This window comes from Apodemus sylvaticus, chromosome 9, assembly GCF_947179515.1.
Source record: "Apodemus sylvaticus chromosome 9, mApoSyl1.1, whole genome shotgun sequence".
NCBI lineage: Eukaryota > Metazoa > Chordata > Mammalia > Rodentia > Muridae > Apodemus > Apodemus sylvaticus.
Window position 1 is genome coordinate 110035460 of NC_067480.1, and position 23327 is coordinate 110058786.

At 44.3% G+C, this 23327-nt stretch overlaps 1 protein-coding gene across 1 annotated transcript in view; it reads left to right on the top strand.

Annotated features, from left to right (window-relative positions):
• Positions 1–16575, top strand: part of Il1rl2 (interleukin 1 receptor like 2) — a 36034-nt gene extending 19459 nt beyond the window's left edge. The window contains exons 5-9 of the mRNA XM_052192571.1: positions 3055–3184; positions 3894–4030; positions 6588–6731; positions 12850–13011; positions 14620–16575. Of these exons, the coding sequence (XP_052048531.1) occupies positions 3055–3184; positions 3894–4030; positions 6588–6731; positions 12850–13011; positions 14620–15038 (992 nt within the window). The 3' untranslated portion in view covers positions 15039–16575. The remainder of the gene's footprint in view (positions 1–3054; positions 3185–3893; positions 4031–6587; positions 6732–12849; positions 13012–14619) is intronic.
• Positions 16576–23327: the final 6752 nt, after the last annotated feature.

Consider the following 23327-nt stretch of genomic DNA (forward strand, 5'->3'; position numbering starts at 1 on the left):
GGTTGAGAACCACTGGGTTAGAAAGAGAGAGAACTCTGCAGGCAAAATGCAGAGTAAGCGTGAAGTCCAGAGTTTGTTCTCTAGAAACCACGTAAGGAAGCACAGTGTGGTGGCACATGCTTATAGGAGAGGCATAAACGTGTACACCCCTGGGGCGGGCTTACTGGTCAGCCAGCCTAGCTTATTTGGTAAGTTGCAGGCTAATGAGAAACTTAGACTCCAAAAATAACATGGTTAGTTCCTGAAGATGACAACAGAGGTTCACATCCGGCCTTTACATGCAATACACACATACACATCCCCCATGCATGCAAACATATTGAAACACATACCTATACCCAAACATGCACACACACACACACACACACACACACACACACACGAGAGAGAGAGGCAGGGAATGTGGAGTTTTTAAAAAGGAGGATAAACATAATCATGTTGAAGGATCTTTTATCTATGCAACTATTCTAAGAAAATTATCTAAAATGCCACAATAACTAGTATTTTTTCTTTAAGACTATTCTGATAAAATTAAGCCTTCAAGCTGGTTTTGCATGTTTGAATTACTAGTATAATATTTTTATAGTCACATGTTTTATAAAAGACTTTGACACTCTGTTTCCTTAGGGACACAGGTACCATAGAGGATCACATGTCGGTGTTTCTTCTCTGAGTCATCAAGAACACTTTTTCCAAGAATATTGGTCTAACTATGTTGATATCAAGATAGTTGTTAAAGCAAAGGCTTTATTATAGGCCAGAAGAGGTGTAATAGCAAAATCTCATTTTTGGAGATATAAATACTTAATATAACATGGCCTTAAAAACTTGCACACACAGAGGAACACTGCTCAAAGCCAAGTGTTGACCTTTCTATAGATCTCTCAATTGATTTTTAAAAATCAGATTACTGTGTTCTCTTTCATATCTTTCTAACAGTTTTTTGGGGGGCTCTATAAGAATCAATGAATTTTAAATGATTAAGAACTAGACTGGAAGACTACTGATTTCAAGATGTATTAGGAGGCTAAAAATTTTATACAGTCTATATAATAATTGAAGAGAAAGATTAGAGGTGGACTTACACACACAAGACTTTTGGATTTTGATAAAGACTATAGAGGAGTAGATAAATTATAATCTTGAAAAGGAGAAAGAGACTTACACGTAGCCCGGGCTGGCCTTGAACTCCCAATCTTCTTGCCTCCATCTCCCTAAGTGCTAGGAATATAGATGTGTGCTACCATACTGGACAGGAAAATTAAAATTGTTTAAATAAATAGTACTTGCCTATTAGATATAATATAGAATAAAATGAAACTTGACCTCTCCATCACATAATATAAAAACAATTCTGGGCAGATTGTAGACCTGAATATATCATTCAGAACAATACATTTCTAGGAAAACAACCTCATGACTTTGAAGTAGTAGGAATATTTAAAAATTTGGGACATACAAAACCCTAGTTGTAAAGAAAAAAATATTTAAACAAGACACTGTTAAAAATAAATTTCTGATTAGTGAAAGACAATAGTAAAAGTATAAAAATCTTTGCATCAGAATAAAACCCCTGTAATAATTGGCCACAAGCTCCCCTCACTTAAAGAAAACAGGACCTAGTAGAGGAGGTAGATGAGCTGTGTTCAGTCAGTCAGCTAATCAGACACACAGTGGCCAATTGCTCACATGTAATGTAGAGAAATACAAGTTAAATTTAGGACTTGAACATCTGTAATAGAATGGTCTGGGAATTAGTACTATTGGGTATATAAAGCAACATTACACAGTGCTGGTGGGAGTATGGGCTGAGATGGCCCTTGAGGAGACAGTCCATCACCATCTTGGGAAGTTGACTATTGTATGTAGCCAACATAATGCTGGAGAAATTATTTCTACCTATCATGTATACAGATCATAAGTATATATATATATATATATATATATACACACACACACATACATGTATATATATATATACATAGAATGTGTTCATGTGGGCCTCAGGAAACACACACAAGAGAATTCCTAGAAGACTCTCAATCAAATATCAAATACGAGACATGCATACGATGTAATGAGTAGGTTTAGGTTTTAGAAGAAATAAAGAGCTGTAGCATATTCCACTATGGAACAGCAAAGACGGGCTCCAAAGGTAACAGTTAAGCAACAGGAGCCAGAATCTGGGAATAAACATGTAATCGGTGCAAAATAAAGGAAGGAAAAGGCGTGTGGGAAACTCCAGAATTCTCAAAATACAGTTTTTCTCGTGGCCGAGACAATATGGATGTTTATTGTATTATAATCCACAGATATTCAGCTATACTCCATTAAATGTGTTATACGTTGGGATAAATTGTAAAATACCACATAGGAAAAAAAAGAACTTTTCTTGAAAGTTGAAGTGGGCCTCATTAGACTGAATGATATAGATTTATTATATGTCATATAATATATATGTGTGTGGATGTAGGGTAAGGGACAGAGGAAAATGGAGCCAGCAGTCACATCTATTAACGTGGGGATTTCACTGGATATGAGAGTCAGAAAACAGAGCTTATGTTCCATGTCTCCCTCCAAAGCATGTGTCACCTAGAGGAAGTCACTCTGTCTGTCTGAACCTGAGTTTCTCATCTAACACACAAGGACTACCTTCCAGTCTTCGGCTTTGCTTAATTATTTCAAAGATACGCACCACAGACCTAGAGGGAAATGAGCAGGAAGCCCTCGGCAGACTGTAAAGTACATTACGCTGTCTGTGGGTGGTGATGACGTACTATTTACCTTTCATGCTGTGGGAGACTCTCCTCAGAGGTTTGGCTGCTGGGCAGTGCGTGCAGATTCCCTCTCAGCACAAAGGCTTCTCCTCCATCTTCCTGGTTTTCATGCAGAAGGAGAATCAGACACATGAACATCAACCTGGGGATAGTTGTGGCAATTAAGTTATGGCAGCCTCAAAAGCAAGGTGTACTTGTTCACTAGATGTCAACAAGTCTGACAGCTTGAGAAATCTGTAGCATTTCCATTCAGTGTTTGTAAACTTGATGGCTCCAGGCTCCACCCTCATAGTGGACTGCAATATAACAGACATGAAGGAGAATACAAACCTGCGGTGCTGGAGAGTCAACAACACCCTGGTGGATGACTACTACAAAGACTCCAAACGCATACGGGAAGGAATCGAGTAAGTGTAAGAGTTCCTCGACCCATATGAATATTGGGGTACCACTGCTTTTGATGGACAGCTGTACCTGACTTTGCATTCCTGATCTGGTCTTTGATTGATCGGTACATGCTGTGTGTAGCTAGGCATCTAGTTCAGGCAAACGGAAGATGTTTATGTTTCCGACGGAATCAATGTCAGTGTAACATGCATGAACTGTAGCTTAGAGAAACAGCATATTGTGTTAGTGCCACTGAAATCCAGTCTGTCCCATTCAATGACACTGTAAGCTGCTGGCGTTTAGTGTGGAGTTAGCAATGTGAAGATCACTGCAGGGTTTCTTGTGGGAGACTGTGCACAGTCAATGGTACTCAACCATAACTTATGGTGCCATGATTATATGTGACATAAATGAAATCAGAAGTAGTGCTCAGGATGAGGCTTGCTGTGTGCATTGGGATGCAATCTGGGGAACAGAAGATGCCCATTAGAGCTGCACCTGATGCTGTAGTTGGCAGAACCACACTTTCTCATGACTGTCCAGGAGAAAATGAGAATTTACACCCACAGAACCTTTATACATTGAGTCATTCTCCTACGTATTCTTAGAGTAAAATAATGGCCAGAATGTTCTCAAAGGAAAAACAAATGCATACTGTTTGTAGAAGATAAGCTATACCTTATAATGGGTGATGGCTTGTCTGTTAATGGCTGACTCTTTCTTCCCTAGAACCAATGTGTCTTTGAGGGATTACATTCTGTACACAGTGAACATAACATTCTCAGAAGTGAAAATGGAGGACTATGGCCGTCCTTTCACGTGCCATGCTGGAGTGTCTGCAGCCTATATCATCCTGAAACACCCAGGTAATGCCCCACGTGTCACTGCTGCTCAGAGCATTGAAAACCATGGCCAGGGAAGGCTTACTAAGGAGAAGTGATGTCCAATGTTCAGCAGGAGGCAACAAGGGTCACCAAATAGAGAACTCAGCAGTTTCATTAAAGATGGTGTTGTGTCTGATAGCTGTCTTGGGATAAAGCTGTGATTATATCAAAGTAAGTTTAGGGTGGAGTCATCTTCATAGACTTCATAGCTCATTCCTGATGGCTGTGGTAGTGAATACATCCTCAGTCGTGGTTCCCCGGACAAATAGAGAGCCCTGCATTCCCGAAGGCTTCCACAGTGCTCTTATACACTACCAAATCACGTTCAGTAATAAATCTCATATCCAGTCAACAACAACAACAAGAAAAACCAAGCTAACACTTGCCAGTCATGGGGAAGTAGGAGGGACTTTTTGTTCCTTTGTTTGGACCCTGCTTAGGAAACTCTTGGTAAACTTACCTTGGTATCTCCAGGTGCTTACTCCACAGCCCCACAAGATGGCTTTTCGGTGGTTGGTCATGTATATCTTCTTCTGTTTGCCTTGAGTTCTTAGGAACCTCACTCTCTTAAGTCTAAGCTTCTTGGTTTAGTCATTTGTGGCTTTTTCATTTGACTTCCTCGATTGTTTTGTTTTTGAAGGCAGCTGCAGATTTTATATCTGCAGATCTGAGTCTCACTTGGTTTATCTGGAGCAGGATGACTGGAAGGTTGTCTACACAGGCTGCCTCTTTCTGTGAAAGTCTTTTCTTTTCCCTCTGTGTCTTTTAATCATCATCTCTCCTCCATTCTCGAGTCTGAAGGCCCCTGATGGCGGTTCCGTGAACTCAGACGGCAAATCCCATTTTATTTTTGATTTTATTTGTATGCATGCTTTGCTTGCACATGTATACATGCACCATGTGAGTACTCAATGCCCAGGGAAGTCAGAAGAGGACATCAGATCCCTTGGAATTGGAGTTACAAGAAGTTATGACTTGAACCCAGGTCCTTTGCCAGAGCAGACAGTACTCTTAACCTCGGAGGCATCTTTTGAGCCCATATGTATCCTACTCTTAATACAGGTGTCTGTCTGGTATTTCTGCAGTGAGCTTTACATTAATTTACACTTCAAAGTCTCTACTCATCTGAGCTTCTTCACAAATAAAACAGTTCCACTGTCATCATCTTTAGGCACATTCACAGAGCCAAACATGCCCACAATACTCAGTGTGAGGAATAGTCAGACAACACTGTGGCTGCCAAGGGTTCTTTGAATCTCATTAAATACTGTGGGCTTAGTCATGGACTAGTCATACCATAGTTTATAAACCTAAGATCACTATCATGCACTTAGACTAGATCCTCCCAAAGGGAGAGCCCATGTTGCTCACATAACTCTGATAAGAGCTGGAAAAAATAAGCAGGGGATAGACACGGGGGAGACACCGTCTCATAGAAGGCAGATGGCAAAGGTTCTAAAGAGGGGGCAGGGCCAGAGTGGTCAACAGCCTGCAGATCAGTGTGCACTGGCTGTAGAAGGACTTGCTCAATGGATTGATTTGGGGTGGAGGTGTTTTCAGTCTCCATGCTATATTGTGCTGTTATATATAAAGAAATGCAACAATATGCAGGAAGTCTTAGGCCCTCAGATGTTTACTATATGTGTCGCCTGAGAAGGATTTGATAAGCTACTTCTTGAGGATTTTATAAACCGGAAGTGCTTGTCCTGGGAAACACAAACACCTCTCCCCCGCCCCGCCAGACCACAAACCCCCTTCGAGGGTGAGTGGACAACCGGGATGGGCTAATGAAGGAAGTGGTTGATGCAGTGGGTTCCCGTTTTCTCTTCCCTCATGCCTGGGCACCCCTCCTCCGGCAGCACCCTTTGGGTTGTGGCAAGGTAGGGTGCTGCTTGTTTCCTCTTCTTGGCGTTCAGGAGCTGTTCTAGAAGCAATCCAGACTTCCCTTCTGGAGTAACTGATTCTTCCTCCAGCTCTCTGCTGCTCCCTTGCCTGTCTTTAGAACTACACACTGTCATAGCAGAGCAGGCATGAAGTACCTCATCAGGAGCTCTCAGACAGACACTGGTCCTGTCTTCAGGAGCCCTGGGAAGGGTTGGATAAGGACTGGCTTCTGGAGACAGCATGGTCAGTCTCTGAGCATTTTTACCAGGAGTCCCTCTGCTCATCTCTGAGGGTCTTGAGAAACAGTATGGTGGGATTGTAATCCAGAATCTCCAGAAGAACCCCCTGAGAACATTCCAGATACAATAAGATTGTACCCCATGAAGGCCCTGGACCCACATACTCTGAGACAGTTCCCATGCAGTTGGAGTCCTGTTGTTCTGGCACCAATACCTAGGGCTTCCCAGGGCTTTCTAGAAGAACATTTGTTCCCAACCTTCACAAAATTAAACTCTCCAACTCCTCTACTCACAGGAAAGCTTAGAGATGTGTGTTTAAGCGGTATCTTCACCTTTCCCACCTGGCTTTGACTAAGAGCTCTGTAAATGTGGACATAAAACTAACCTTCGGCGCCCACTTTCCCTGTCATTTGTAGCTCCAGACTTCCGGCCTTACCTCCTAGGCGGGATCATGGCTTTCCTACTTCTGGTTGTATCTGCTCTGTGCATCTACCACAGCTTTAAGATCGACATCGTGCTTTGGTACAGAAGCGCCTTCCACACTGCCCAGGCTCCAGACGGTAAGTGTGTGTGGTGGTCTTTGGGGACAAAGCCTCAAAATTGCTGTGCACCCACCCCAGTAACCTCTTTAAATGTTCTCTTATTGTTATCTGTGGGCAATCCTTTCTCCTGGCTGGAGAATTTAGTGAACAGCATCTCAGCAGGACTTCATGTGCTTCAGAGAACTAATTTGTCTGATTATCAGCCTCCTTTGCCAATAAGCTGGAATGCAGGTAGTGCCCAGGAAATAGCCACTAGGCAGCTGCAGAGGGCGGCAGTGGGCCAACCTGCTCTAGGAGGAAGTGGGCCAACCTGCTCTAGGAGGCAGTAGGCCATCCTCCAACTTGATGCACAATATGAGAAAGGATCCTATCTTCTGAGTCTTTGAAGTAAGGCGCTGTCTGCCGGAGCAGTCGGTGCTGGTGCGCATGCCCAGTCCCCTTACGGCTCCATGGATTTTACGCGGGTGCTCGCCTTTCCATAAACGCTGCACTTGGTACTTGAGGCCATTTATGCCTCTAGCTTCCAAAAGAGACCTGCCTGAACTTACTCGAGTTCTCCACTGGGTAAGATGAGAAAGACATTTTCTTCTTTCTCTCAGCTACAGAAGGAGGGCCATAAAAGGGGAGAGGAAGGCAGGGAGAGAGGGAGGGAAGGAGAAGGAGGCATATGTGGGGGAAAGGAAGGAGCCTGCTTCTCTCAGCGCTCAGGCTATCCCCCGGTGATGTGCGCCATGTCCTCACTGCTGCCGCTGACCTGCACCGACATTTCTCTATTCAGGTTGCAATACAACGTAATTAAAAAAAAAAGTTTCAGAATGAATGTTGTCTAGTAAGGGCCTGAAAAAAAAAAAAAACAAAATCAAAAACAAAAACCCCAAACCCAAACCATTCAATCTGCTTTGATGTCCCTTATTGGACTATAAAAACTCATAAAAAGACAAAGGAAATCTACACAGCTGGTGTATGTCAGGATGTGCAGAGTAAATGCACATCTTTTTAGGCCAGGTTTTCTTGAACAAGACCAAGAGAATGAGGGAACTTGGAGTCCAAACACATTCAGAGTAGCAAATCCGAAAAGAAACAAAACAAAACAAAACCAAAGAATAGAAAAAGCTGTTCATTCTAAGCAGCTATTTGTGCACAAAAGTTACCATGCAAATTATTGTGTACCAGTTGTTGATAAAACACAGATGTTGTAATTCAAACTGCATTTAGCTAAATGTCAGAATTCAAAAGTTTGTAATCCAGAGCCTGGGGTGTAGCCCAGTGTCAATGGCTGAATGAAAAGAAAGAAACAGAAAAGGACTTGACTACTTCTTCATGTGGTGGAGGAGAAAGTCTATTGCATAGCCTGGTGGGGGAAGGGACATCACGGGGAGCCAAAGCCTTGTGAGAGAGGGAAGAGCAGCTGCTGGCCAAGATGGCAGCCTGGGCCAAGAGAGAGGACAAAGGGACCAGGTGACCAGGAGGGTTGGAATATAGGGAAGGGCAGCTGGAAGGTCAGTCCATTCCATTGGAGAGTTCAGGATGCTGACAGGGTATGCCAGTTCAGTCAGGAGGATCCTGTAACAGGAGGGACTGAGGGATACAGGGAGAACCTGGCCGCCAGTGTCTGCTTTGAAAAGCACCTCAGCCCTTTCTTCTGGGTTTGAGACTTAACAGTGGTGAGATGTAGCCCTGGCCCTCCCTTGGCCAGGCCAGTACAGTCTGACTGAGGTGCTTGCCTGTCTCCCTGGCTGTCCCTGTGTGAGAAGACCACACCAGTCATTTCTTCTGGAGTAGATAGGAGTGGTCTTCCTTCTTTCTCCATTGACTCAGAGAGCATGACATTCTTTCTTGTGGTGTTTCAGGAAGCTCTGGCCCCTCTGGCCCCCTTGGTGTTAGTGCCTCTGACTCACTGTAACTCCCAGAAGTGTGACTACAGCCTTGCCTTAGTTATGGTGTGCACATAGTATGATAAAGCTGCCTGGCAGAGAGGTTGAGTTTGTCAGCAAGAGACGGAAGGAGGAGTGATTCATCCCTGCAGAACTGGGGAACCCAACAGATGACACATCAGGACCCCCTCCCCCCAGATCAGCACAGCCGGGGGTGGTGGCTTTGGAGTTGGAACTGACAACCAGTCAGGGAGCCTCATGAGTTTCTCTGCTCTTATTTTTTTAATTCTGGAAAGTGTGTGCTTCAATTTTCCTACCTTTCTATCTACTCAAATGTCCCTGTGCTAAGAACTTTGAATAATGTCTCTAAAATGATCTAGTGATAAACTTCTGAGGTTGATCATGAATCCTGCGACAGCCCAAATTCTCTTGGGAGAATATTCTGGAACATATACAGTATAATGAATACGGATGTGGAAGAGAGAGACATTATGTCCTTCTTGGCAAAGTTCACTCTAACCTGGTTAGTCAAGTTTTGCCACGTGTAGGTAAAGATAGTTGACCCATGAGTTACAATATGGCGGCCACTCACAAGCCTGGTTGAAGTTGGGGGGTTTTGTATTTCTACGCTGCCCCAGGTGATGTCAAAACTGGCCCGTTAGGTGTGCTGGTATGGTATCTGCAAGACTTGAAAGAATGGTCAGCAACAGGTCAGTTAAGAGCTATGTGCACTGCTACCTTTATTCCATTCAGACTTATGTGCAGTATGCACATGGACTAGAATGGTCAGAGCTAACCCAGCAGGTGTACCAGGCAACAAAGTGTAAGGGAACAAATGAACAAAAGCTCAGAGTTGGTGAGAGCTTTAAAGGTACATTTTCTTTCATAACTAAAGCCAAGTCAGTTAACTCCAGCTTTCCCCAAGCATGTTTCTGTGATTTGTGAAATAACGTAGATGATTCTGGGGCTCATTTCCAGAGACAGTTTCCTATGGAGAGTCCCTGTTTATGATAGTGCTGTAATGTAAGGAATTTGGTAGCCTTTAGCATTTCCAAAGTAAACGTGATCCTGTGTGCTAGGTGTGTTCCTGTCAGTGTTTTCTGTGTGTGCTGGGGTGAACAGACACACACAATCCTCAGGCAACTTGGCAAACGACCTTACATAAAGTATCTTTTAAACTCAAACTTTATCAACTGTTTGGTTTGCTCTGAAATATCACATCAAGAGAGCAGGGAATTGAAGAAGCATCAGGCAATTTCTCATAGATATCCATCTATAAATGTGATCTTGCTTGGGTTTTACAGACAGCAGTAGAGATGTGAACAGATGGTTTTAGTTGAAGGGATGGTTTGATAGCCTGGGAAAATTAAAAAAGCTTGGCCAGGCCAAAGGTAAATTGCCACCTCCACTTCTGAGAGACAAGGCTGTTGGGAGCAGCCATTAGCACATCTGAGTTTCCTCAGAACGGCCACTAGAAATTCTAGAAATTCTGGGAGGCAACTGATTCATCATCTATGCTGCCTGTCGCTGTTTCTTCTGCTGTTATTCCGTTAGCTACAGTTGGGAAATGAGTTACTGCAGAACTTCATGGTGTACAACAGCATTTTATTATGAGTGTGTATTTGTGTGTGTTGTGGGCTGGGTAGATCACCGCCGGCATCTGAGGCCTTAGTGGTTGACTGGCCTTTGGCTGTTGTCCTCACAGCCTCTCCACAAGACTTATCTTGTCAGTGTCTCTGGGTGGAGGAGGTGGGACAGCCTGGAAGCATAATGCTGGCTTTCAGGAGATAGGCCACAGCCTTGCTTTCTTGTGTTTCTTCTATCTGTGTTTTGTGTCCATCCCATCACAGTAGACTTCAAAAAATGGCGCAATTCTAGAGGAGTGAGCTTACCCAGCACTGCTTTGTGAGGTCTGGAATATTTCTGAAAAGACACGATTAACCAGAAGCTTGGAGCTCCTAGGTTAAGGCATGGAAATATCTGTCCTGGTTTTATTTTTTGATTCAAAATCATGTTTGGCCACACCAAGGAGAAATGAGCAACTCTGGTTAAGAAAACTCTACACACCTTTGAGAAATGGTGCAATCCCGTTGATCTCAGCTTCCTTCCCAGAATCTTAGATTCAAGTGTACGTCTCACAGTTTATCAGGAAGTGCCCTGTGCAACAGTCTGACTCTGTCCTTCAAATATCAGAGGACTTGGGGCTAGAGAGATTAACAGTAGTGACACCTCTTCCAGAGGACCCTGGTTTGATTCCCAGGACCTTCACTCCAGGGGACAACTGCCTATATTTTCCAGTTCCTGGTGTCTACCTTGAGTGAAATGTCCACACATATAAAATAAAATTATAATAATTTTTAAAAACTAGAGGGCTGTGAATATTCCACAGAAAGGCAAATGAGTCTTCCAAATGTGTCTTTGATAGTGATGAATTTCCAGTGCATGTAGAGAACAAATCCTCAAATGATTCCTTTGCTCCCGATCTTAGTCTGAGGGTTGGAGGCCCAGCTCGCCCGGTGGTCAAGCGTACTCAGCAGCCTGGGTTTGGCCTCCAGCATGGACGGAAAACAAGCTTAGAAGAAAAGACATACATTCTGGGGGCTTGTTTTGTTTTGTGTTTTCAGAGACCTGGGACTTTGTGCTACAGGATCTCCCTCCATCTGTTCCGAGTACAGAAAGCCGGAGCGCAGGGGGGACTTGTGTCCTTCGTTGCCTTGTTTTGAAAGAGGACTGGGATTCTGTCAAAAAAAAAAAGAAAGAAAACATTTGGCAAATGAAATGTCTTTTGTTTTCAATTTAAGTGAAGCCAGTGTAGGGAGAGTGGGAAACTAGGAGATGCCAGCCAGCGGTGGGTGGGACAGCTGAGCCTGGGGCTGGGGAGGGAAAGCTTTGGGTGCTAACCTTGGAACCACACATCCCAAGGACAACGCTCCCTGCTATAAACGGGGCACCAGGCAGCCAAGGCTTTCTGAGGGTGTAAGTCTAAACGCATCTAAATCTCTACAAAGGAAGGTTCAATTCCTTCTTAAGCAGTCAAGAAATAAGAGCTTATGAGATCGCCACCTCTCTGTTTCTTTATTCTTTTCTTTTACTCCAAAAAAAAAAAAAACCAAAAAAACCAAAAACAAACAAAACAAACAAACAAAAAAAAAAACCAGCAGCAGCAACAACAACAAAAACAAAAACAGCAACAAAAATATTTCCAAACTTTGGAAAGCCATCAATTTAACATTAAATTTTATACTGGAAGAAGTCATTGGGTTTGATTGTCTCCAAACGCAAACCACTTCCCTCTTAGCACATACATATGATCCCCAAACTGAAGGCTCGGGAGCCAGACCCTCCTCTTCCCAGATCATAGACCTTGCTGCCAAGCTCTCTTACAGTGTCTGGTCAGTACTCTGGGGCTCTCCCAGGCCTCATTAGCTCACCTTCCTTGCCTGACCGTGGGCAGGGAGGCAGAAACACCAGTGCCAGCTTCTCTCTGCCATGTATGCCGGCTTCTCTCTCTCATCCACAGTAACCTCTAGTCTTAGATCCTCACTGTTCTCCCCGATCTCTCTCCATTCTTCTACACCCAGGAGCTGTTATGCACCGTCTATGAATACTGTTTATCAAGAAGTCCAGATAATGAGAAATCTTTTTATGTTCTTTTGGCTGTTGTCATCTTCAATGTCAGCTATCATCTTACTCTGCGTATGCGAGTGGTGTGCACAGTACGCTGATGTGTCTTGTTAGTTTTTGCCCTCGTGCACACAGTAATGGCTCTCATACCTGGTTGTCCGGGAAATACTTGCTATCAATGGACACACTGACCACATGTGGGGTAGTGCTGGACTTCTCAATGATACAGGATAGGAGTCCAGTGAGGCTTGCTGTATCAAAATGATGAATTTTCTGGTATGCCAGATTAGGAGCCACTCAACTGGTTTTACTTGGCATAGCACAGGTCTCAATTGCCCACATACGCAATAGTGAAAGGCAGTGGAAGCCTTACAATGCAGTTAGGGGTTGTAGAAACGGTACCGCCTGGTCAGTCTAGATTTTACTCCCCTGTGCTGAGTGAAGATGACTCACATCTCTCACGGTTCAGCTGTGAGAATGTAGCATGATAGCATAGAATGCCCTGCCTGCGAGCCGGGCCCAGGGAGGTCATTGGGCCCAGCGTGCAGTGTATACAGCAGTGACCAGGCTTCACACTGTCTCTCTCCTTGAGGGATCTGGTAGAGCCTTTTCTTGAGCGGGTCTATGTTCCTTTCCAGACGAGAAGCTGTATGACGCCTACGTCTTATACCCCAAGTACCCGAGAGAAAGCCAGGGCCCTGATGTGGACACGCTGGTGTTGAAGGTCTTGCCTGAGGTGCTGGAGAAACAGTGTGGATATAAGTTATTTATATTTGGCAGGGATGAATTCCCTGGACAAGGTATGTTTTAACCTTTATGTGTTTGAGCCTTTATAGAACAAATGGAAAAGGTAACAAGGAAACAAAAAAGAGGGCTGGGCCTGTAAGCCTGGCACTGGGATGCTGAACCAGGGTAAATGGGAATCAGAGTTCTATGTACAGGCCCTGTCTCAGACAGACGACAACGCGGCAAACCTCTCCGATCCTCTTCTCGCCTCCCTCCTCCCCTCTCCACCCTCAGTGGCTTACTTCCTCCATGCAGGGTCCACATCCGGAAGTTTCCCTTACCCCAAACAGCGCCACCAGGTGGCACCAGTGTTCAAAGAGCCCATGGAGAACATTTCCTATGCAAACTGTGGCAGCCTCTGTCTAAATAAGCCAGACGGTTGGTTGCTTTACTTCTGTTTACTAGGCACGTAGTTCACGGGCAGCAGCGTTTGCACGGGCGAGACAGGAATGGGTGTTGTCCTGGCTTGAGAGACCTGGAAACGCCATCACAGGGCCGTCTTACACAGAGCCCCTCCTCTTGCCCTTTGCTCTCTTGGGACGCCACATAACAAAGTAATTGGATATTAAAATAAGCACCTCTTTTTTTCTCACTAGGTAAAGTAAATTTTAATATTGTTTATATAGTAGAAATTTACAAAAAAAAAAAAAAAAAAACCTAAAAGAAACTATCCTTAGAAATGGAACCGGCACCCCTGTTTTACCCCTCACAGGAGGCAATTGCCAGCCAGCTAGAACTTGTAGAGTTAATAGCAGTGGGCTCCTCCTTCCTCTTCCCACGGAACCATCACGGTGTGCTATTTGGCTTCAACACTAGTGATGCTAACCTGGAGTATTTAACTAACTATGAAGAACGTGAAGAGAAGTTCTTTGCTCTTTAAAAATAGATTTTAAAATATGCTTATTATGTAGCTGCTCTAGGAATATGGCAAAATGAGACAGGCTTGGGGAAAGAGACTTAACGATAAATAAGAGAACAAGGGCAACTGCCAAACAAAACAGACGAGAGGTGACTGTTGTGTTTTATAAAAAGATAGGGGAGAGGAGGAATATGTTTGGTGGATGTGCAGTCAGGCGTGGGGGAAGGGCGGGTCTCTGTGGGCCCAGGCCGAGGCACCCCTTCCCCTGAGGGACCAGACACACGAAGGTATGGTATAGAATAGAGTTTATTCGGGGTATAGGGAGGGGACTAGAGAGGACAGTAGAGAACAGAGAAAGGCAGAGAGAGAGAATAGAGAGTGAAGGCCGACCATGAACACGTGGAGAGAAAGGGCGGAAGGGAGTGGAGGGGGAGGGGCGAGAGGACAGAGCAGGCACAAGGAAGCAAGAGAGCTCGCTCAGAGGGGGCAAGCAGCCCCTTCTGTAGTGAGTCAGGCACGCCCCGCTGTTGCCAGGTAACTGTGGGGTGGAGCTTAGACAAAATGCTAACACTGATGACCACAGGTCACCAGAGCACAAACCCTGTGCAGAACAGTGGGAGAGAATGCTCATCCCTCTGAGTGTCAGTCCTGTCTACTGGAAAGTCCCTTCCCGTTATCCGGTGCCCAGTCCTCCAATTTCTAGTAGCATTACAGCCCTGGTGTTTGCATGCGGGGTCTTCTGAATCCTTCTTCTCAATTGCAGCTGTGGCCAGCGTCATTGATGACAACATTAAGCTGTGTAGGAGACTGATGGTCCTTGTGGCACCAGAGTCATCCAGCTTCGGCTTTCTAAAGAATTTGTCAGAAGAACAAATTGCTGTCTACAATGCCCTCATCCAGCATGGCATGAAGGTCATTCTGATCGAACTGGAGAAAGTCAAGGACTACAGCACCATGCCCGAGTCCATTCAGTACATCCGGCAGAAGCATGGGGCTATCCAGTGGGAGGGGGGCTTCACGGAGCAGTCACAGTGCGCTAAGACCAAGTTCTGGAAGAAAGTGAGATACCATATGCCACCCAGGAGGTATCCGCCATCTTCCCCGGTCCAGCTGCTGGGACACACGCCCTGCGATTGCAGGGCAGGCAAGTGCAATGCTGCCACAGGGCTTATAACTCCCTGAGAGTCGTTAGTGTGTGGTGGCTCACACTACATCTCTCTGAATTGTCTACCCCTGTAGCTCGCTCTTTTGTGCTTATGAGTGACCTTGTTCTTGCCCTTGTGGTTTTTTTATTTGTTTTGTTCGTTTGTTGGATACTTTTAATCATAGCTGATTGCTATTACTCCTGTTTGCTTCATGATTCCTGGACAGCTGTATGCTCCCCTGAGCATGGGGCGGCTATAGCGTTGGGTCTCCATGTCAGCGGGATTCTGAGGATGTCAGATCAGGTGGCCAGGAGGCTTGGTCCTGGTTTGAGATGGGAGGCTGGACAGTCTGAGGATGCCAAGTGGGCAGCCTTGGGGAAGACCAGCAAAGACAGTAGTACAATGTCTGTGTTTGTGCAGGGCCTACCAGGCTCTGGTCCTCCTGCAGTGCAGACTGAATCTCCCTCATTCTACTGCATTTACATAAATAAATCCCACTTTTTCCATTGTGGGAACAGGACCGAGTACTGGGGGTTTAGGGGAGAAAGGGGTGATGGAGTCATTAGATGAATCCTGGGAAACCAGACCCAGGAGAGCATCAGGGTGCAGATCTGAGTTTATTATACAGCGTTCGAGCCAATCCCAAGCCCCTAAACCGTCCGCCAATTGTATCTCGCCACATCATCATCATGCCCCAATGAAAGCCTTGCCTGATGAGGTAACTCGAAAGGAGTGTGGGGTGAGGAGCATCATCACCTGTTAGGACTTCCATGGAGATGGAGGAAGCAGCCACTCATGAGCTCACGGAGGGTCCCTTCAGTCACAGGCGTGCATGTGCGGCTTTTCACTCTCTTTGCCCCATGGGCATTGTAACCCCTTACAGAGGATTTGGGGTTAAGGTACAGTAAGGTGTTCATTGCTTCCAAAGGTGTCACCCACTCGTTCCTTCTTCTGTCTTCCTCACAAGCATGGCGTTTTGCTTCTGGTTGATTTGCTGGGAATTGTCAGCAGTACTAGGGATGGGTCTGACTAATGGACTCGGCCTTTCTTCTTTGGAGCCCAGGACACAGTGCTTGCCTAGTAGGTCCTGGACACACCAGGTGGTTCCACTCCGCTAGATGGTAACTTTTTTTATCTGAGTGGCCAACATGGGGTCCTTTTGTGAGGAGGTGGCGACATCTCTCCCCATTTAGACTTGGACTCTTACTTCCCTGCTCATTTCCCTCTGAAAGATTCAGAAGGCTATGTCAGGAGCAGGGAGACATCATCCTGTGTCTTCTCTACTAGGCTCCTTGACACACGTGTGGCCACTAATTTTAGAAAATGTGTTTTCTAGAGATGTTGTGTTCATTTCCATTGTTCTGGCCACTTGTGGGGACATTAGCTGAGGCTATTGTCAGAAAGGAAAGTTAACTCATTTGAAGTAAATATTTTCTGCAAGTCTCTGATTTCTGTGAGGCCAATGGTGCTGACATTTTTCAAACTGAATTCTCTTTTACAGTCAGAAAGCGTTCCTCTTGCCAATGTGTCTTAATTTTCCTTTTGCTTAAACTTATTGCAGGTATATTATGAATGCTTAGATGTGTATCAGCACATTGCCATTTTTAATAAAGTATATTTTAATAAAACATGAAAACTCTCTCAAAGGAATTGCCACCTCATGGGTTTGAACACTGGCACATGTTCTGGAGTTGAATAATTGCTTTGATGTGTGATATAGTCCCATTTGTGAAAATATAGACCCATATTTTAAGGCTGGACAAAGCTCAAGCTACCATGGTGAGCCCTACTCTCTTCAACAATGATTTTTGGTTTTTTTGTTTGTTTGTTTGTTTGTTTTAGCACAACCTACGTGTGCATACCATCTTGCCTATACTTTCAAGAAGTTGATGCGTTTCTTACAGTCTTACACTGAGATTTATGACATTCCCATAGGAACTTCACCACAAACTCTCTTTTTCTTTTGTATTTATAAAACACATAATGGCACATTTTTTAATAGGAGTCTCAGTGGTGGGCCCATGATCATAAAGTGAGTCATTTCGATTCTTCCTAAGGATTAATTGGGAAAAAAAGCAGCCTTGAATTTTAATTATGTTTGATCAGTCATTAGAGACCTCCAACTAGTGTATCTTAGATGAGTTTCAAGTCTACTGGGGTACAGAAAACCCTATTATTAGCAGTGGAGCTGGTCCAAGACCTCCTGGTGGGTGCCTCGAAGCATGGGTAGTGTTGAATTCAGTATATGACACATTTTTCCTAAATGTATATGTTTAACGCATACTTTAGAAGTAGTTTCATAGTAGTGAGAACAAAATCAAACATTTCTAGTAATATATTCTGTCATAAATAGATGTGGTGTGTACTCTCTGCTCTCATCAATCCTTTTTTTATTAGATATATTCTTTATTTACATTTCCAATGATTTCCCCTTTTCTGGTTCTCCTGTCCCCAAAAGTCCCATAAGCCCTCTCCCCTCCCCCTGTTCCCCAATCAACCCCCTTCTGCTTCCCTGTCCTGGTATTCCCCTACACTGCTGCACTGAGCCTTCCCAGGACCAGGGACCTCTCCTCCCTTCTTCTTGGGCATCTTTGATATGTGAATTGTATCTTGGGTTTTCCAAGCTTCTGGGCTAATATCCACTTATCAGTGAGTGCCTACCATGTGTGTTCTTTTGTGAATGAGTTACCTCACTTAGGATGATATTTTCCAGTTCCAACCGCTTGCCTAAGAATTTCATGAATTCATTGGTTTTAGTAGCTGAGTAGTATCCCATAGTGTAAATATACTACATTTTCTGTATCCATTCCTCCGTTGAGGGACATCTGGGTTCTTTGCAGCTTCTGGCTATTATAAAGAGGGCTGCAATGAACATAGTGGAACATGTGTCCTTATTACATGTTGTTCTCATCAATCCTGATCACACATGTCAGATGAGACGATGCCTCTGTTGGCTGTGAGTAGCTAAACTTCAGAACACAAGACCACAGATCAGAGTGCCACTGCAATGTCTCCTCCTGTGTTCAGAATCTTGGCCCCGTCTGAATACAGGAAAAAGATAAGAATGCTCACCCTCTGTGCCAACTGTTCTAGTTTATCATGGGAGAAAGGGAGGCCCGAAGAAGTGAAGTAACTGGAGACTCCAGGTTTCTGCAGCAGAGAAGCATTGACTAGCTTAGATCTCTCTGAAGGTGTGCAAACCTCTGAGCCCAGGACACTGGCTGCTGGGTGGAGCTACGGAGATCTTTGAGAGTGCTGGAGCCTCTCACGTTTGTTACTTTATGTAGATGAGAAACAGAGACAAGGGGAAAAAAGAAAACAGCCATGAGCAGGCAGGAGCTGTTTTTTGTTTGTTTGTTTGTTTGTTTGTTTGTTTTTTTAAGAATAAGGCAGGAGAGACTGGGGCCTCCATATTGGGAAAGGTCCTGAGGGAGCTTACATCAAGCTCCTTGCCTGTGAGTTTTTAAAATAAGACTCATGTCAGAAACTATACAAAGATTGTTCTGATTTCTGGTTAATTCTGTAGGTGTATCATAGGCAGAGCCAATGGCAGGCCTACATATTTGTTTTGCATGTCCCCTTGGCCTAACCTTGGAGATGATCATGTGCTGGTTGCCCAAACAGGGACTAATCCTAAGTCATGCTCACCCTTCACTTTTTATTGAAAACTCGCCAGGTTTGCAAGCCCTTGATCTTGGCAGGGCCTGCTGACTCTGGACTTTGTTTGGATGCTGTAGATGTTAATTAAACCATGATTTCTTTGTTCTCACCTTTACATGGTCATTTACCATGGAGCACTGCCTTTTCTGGACATGGGAAAATAGCAACTAACTCCTATTGAAGTTACCAATATATCTGTGACTTTCCTTGGGTCTCTTGTATTTAGGTCCTTGTTTCATAAATGGATGCTTCCAAAGTGCTAAGGATTTTTAAGATGAATGTGGTCAGTGAGTAAGGCTATGCATCAATTATTTCTTTGCACAAACACCAGGGTGAGCTGGAGGGACTCGCCTTCCTGGACCAGGTGGAGGCCTTTTAGAAATCACCATCATGGATTATCCAGCCTGTTGCAGCTGTAAAGTCTTGCTGCTGTGTATGTTCCTCATGGGGACTTAGTGAGGGCCAGTCAGAGCCAGCCAAGAATGGCTTCATTGTTTTTCCTACAGCCTTGTTCTTTCTCTTATCTGGCCAGTGTGGCTACGTCATACTCAGTTGCAAATCCTGTTATTTACCTTTCTTGGGCTTCCTGACCTTGCTATTTAACACTCTTTTTAACTTCACTGCTCACTTCCACTGTGGCAGAACTGCATGGCTAATACTATAAAACTCCAGAAACTGAGTTCCAGAAGCACATAGCTATGGACTCTCTAGTTTCTCTTCACTCACTCTCAGCTTTGGGAGTTTATAGACTTTCACATTGTGTCTTCTTGCCCAGTGGTGAGCAATCCCGTAGCTCTTGAATACATGAGGGATTTCACAATTGGGACCAAGAATGCCCTGAATGGATGTTTCATAAATGGATGCTTCCAAAGTACTAAGGATTTTTAAGATGAATGTGGTCAGTGAGTAAGGCTATGCATCAATTATTTCTTTGCACAAACAACTAGGTGTCTTAGTCAGGGTTCTCTAGAGTCACAGAACTTATAGAAAGTCTATTTATTATTACTGGAATTTATTGAGATGATTTACAGTCTGTAGTTCAACTAACCCAACAATGGTCATCAAGGAATGGGAAGCCCAAGAATCTAAGTAAGCGCAAGCAGAAGAAGAGTGAGTCTTCCTTCTTCCAATGTCCTTATGTAGGCCTCCAGCAGAAGGTGTGGCCCAGACTAAAGGTGTGTACCACCACGCCTGGATCTAGGATTTGCTTTGTCCCAGACTGACCTTGAACTCAGAGATCTACTGGGATTAAAGGCATGCACTACCTTGCCTGGGCCTAAGCTTTTCATAGCCACTATGCCTCAAGATATCCATGCCATGATCCAGGTCAGAAACTTGTATCTTCCAGCCTCAAGATCTGATTCACAGGTGAGTCCTCTGATTCTGGATTGTAGTTCATTCCAGATATAGTCAAGTTGACAACCAGGAATAGCCATTACACTAGTATTTATGTCTGAGACAAAGCTTTAACATAGAGCATGAGGTCAATTGATGTTCACCTATTGACTAGGGCCTTGCTTTTTCCTTGGAGTCTTCAGACCCAATATCTGTCTGCTTGGTGATATGAAGAGCAAGACAGTCTTCAGGGCCAACCCCACTACTTTCACTTACACAGGGTGTGTTGGGGGCGGGCTGCTGAGATGCCTACCCAGTTTCCTCATTTAGTGGCTGGCCTGAAGCAATAGAAACAACTATTTCAAACTACAGTATGGACATAACAAACATGTCACTTAGAGAGATGGATTAGATATATTTCAGAGAACTTTGGTGGTTACAGAAATTGCATGTGGACACACACACACACACACACACACACACACACACACACACGGTAGTGGTACGAGAGACAACACTTTCAGAATTAGAGCTTATGGAATGTGTGCTTCTTCCCTGTATTCTATGAGCTAGGCAGGGTCCAGGCGGTCTAACATTCCTGATAGCTGTTGCCCTGTCCCACTTAGGGAAGCACCACAGTCCTTCTTGACCTTCCTGAGTATTCACAACACTTCATTCCTAATGGCCTCTCACCACTGACTTGCTTGATTCTGGAGAGGAGGAACTTAGGGAGTTTTGAAGGGCAGTCCTGGCAAGTGTATGCTGAAGATGGCTGAAGTGCTAGCATTGACCTTCAGTGTCACTCGTCCTGACAAGCCCTGTCATAATAGTGTCTGCGGGAGATATCTTAAAAAGATAGCTGCTATTGACAGTGTCATCTTGCCTGGAGCTCCCAAACACAAGGCTGGGTAGATAGCGCCAGATAACCATATCTTCACACTTGAGCCAGTCCAATCTTTCTCTGACTTTTGGGCCTTTGAAAGCTGTGATTCCAAATAACCTGTTCAGAAGTTAAAGCCCTATAAACATCTACCTCTTAGCTGCCATTTTTTTTCCGTGCATACTCACAATGAAACTTGGAATTTCCCCGCAGGACTCTGCTGCTTCCAGAGATTCCATAGCTGAGGTTCAGAGGCACTGGTGGCAGAGAAAAGCTTACAGTAACTTTTGTAGTGTGATGCTACTCCCGTTGATGATTTGATTTTGCTTTGCTTTGTTCTGTCCCCTGGATTCTGAAACTATCAAATGGAAAATTCCAGGAGTAAAGGGTTGCTAAGTTGTTAAGCTTCATGCTGTTCTTAGTATGGTAATGGCTTCTTGCACCACTGTAGCCAGGATGTGAACCCCCTGTGTTTAAAGTATCTGCACTATGTATGTCACCCATCAGAGAGTTCCTGTACCTCTTATTTCACTTAGTGACGACTCCAAAGTGTCAGCGTAGTCATGCTGGTAGGTCAGGTTCTTCCTATAAATGTCATCCCACAATCCCTAGATGGGTCAGTGTAGCCAAGTGCAGGCTCAAGAGAGGTCGCATTCATATGACTCAGGCTGAAGTATATTTTCATAATTGTTATGTATTGTTATTAATCTCTTACTGCATCAAAAACTTAAGCTGCATCACAGGAACATTCATAGAGGAAGTGTATGTATGTGTGTGTTGTGGTTTGGTATTATTCTCAGTTTCATTCTCCACTGGAGAATCTAGGATGAATTCCACTTGGATAAGGAATACTTACAGCCCTCTGCCTGGAATAGAGAGAGAATCAGTTGCCACATCAAAAGCTATGGGGAATCCCAGGGGAAGGTTGGTGGGAAACGTTGAATGAGAAGGGGAGTCTTCTCATTCAAGCTACTCCATCAGTCAGCTGTGTCTGTGAGGCAGTTCTTAAAAGACACCTTTCTGCTATCCAGTGTACATGCCTTTAATCCTGTACCTCAGACAGTGGTGAGCAGGAAGAGAAGGGGCCCTCATACACTGCAGCTTGGAATGCAAAACCATCACATGAAACAACTGAGTCTCCAAAGAAACCAGAAATGTCCACTTCATCAGAGGATGAAGCTGCTTTTATGCAAGCCTGGTGACGGCATGCAGAGGCTAGGTAGGATGGAAGGAGAGAACCAACTCCACAAAGACGTCCTGCTCTATACACATGCCATGGCGCAGATGTTCCAACACAAGTTACACACATACACACACACACACACACTGCTGTGTGTCCAGAGCTGAACTGGAGGTGCAGCTGAGAGAGGTTAAGCAGCTCTGAGAGGGGGTGACATGCAGGTCTTAGCCCCTCTTACTCTGGAGTGACTAAGTTAGTCACAAACTCACTTTCTTGTCATATCTTCACCATTATCTGCCCATGAAAATTGCCTGACATGATACTGAAGCACACTCCATAGGGGTTTCAGGATGGTATGGACTTTATCTGAAAGATCAACTGGAATAAAAAGAATCTATATCTATCTATTTGCCTATGTCTATCTGTTTCTGTCTATATAAACCTATCTATCCATCCATCTATCTATTTCTATATCTATATTGATATTGGTATATAGGTAAACCTAAATATATCAGATATATCTATATGTTAGATATATATCTTTATCTGTATCCATATAGATATAGACAGATCTATAAAAATCAGATATCTATCTATCTATCTGTCTATCTATCTATCTGTCTATCTATCTATCTATCTATCTATCTATCTATCTATCTACCTATCTGTAGATGCAAGCCAAGTGTGATACTGCAGCCTGTGATCTCACTGCCTGGGAGACTGATGTCAGGGGTGGGGTGGGGATTGTGAGCCCATGGTGGTTATAGTGAGACCCTATCTCTAGAAAGCAAACAACAGACAAACAAAAGATACTTATATAAAACCTCTTGGTTAAGCCCATGATCCCACCAGGAGACCAGAACGGGAACTGTATGTGAGGGCTCAACCTGGGTTTCTTCTGCCCACGTGTGGGAGCCCACAGTGATCACATGTCACAGCTGGCCTTTCCCCAGATCTTGGCGCTGCTTTCTGTTTACAAACTTTCCCCCATCGCATGATTGTCTGGCAAGTGGATGTAGGATGTGTTTAAAGATGAAGAAAGTGGAGAGTTCCTTTCTGTTTTTGGCATAACAAATACACAGAGTTGGCTTCGTGTCCTGGCACGGAATGCTACTGAGTGTTGGGGCTCAATGGCCAGGGTGCTCTCAGCTCAAATGTACTTAGTTTTTCTGGGCCACTAAAGGTTGGGACACAGTGTGCATACTCTGAGCCTCACATACCCAGAATACATCTGGAAACCCTGTTAGTAGCCTTAATGAGAGACCTCCACA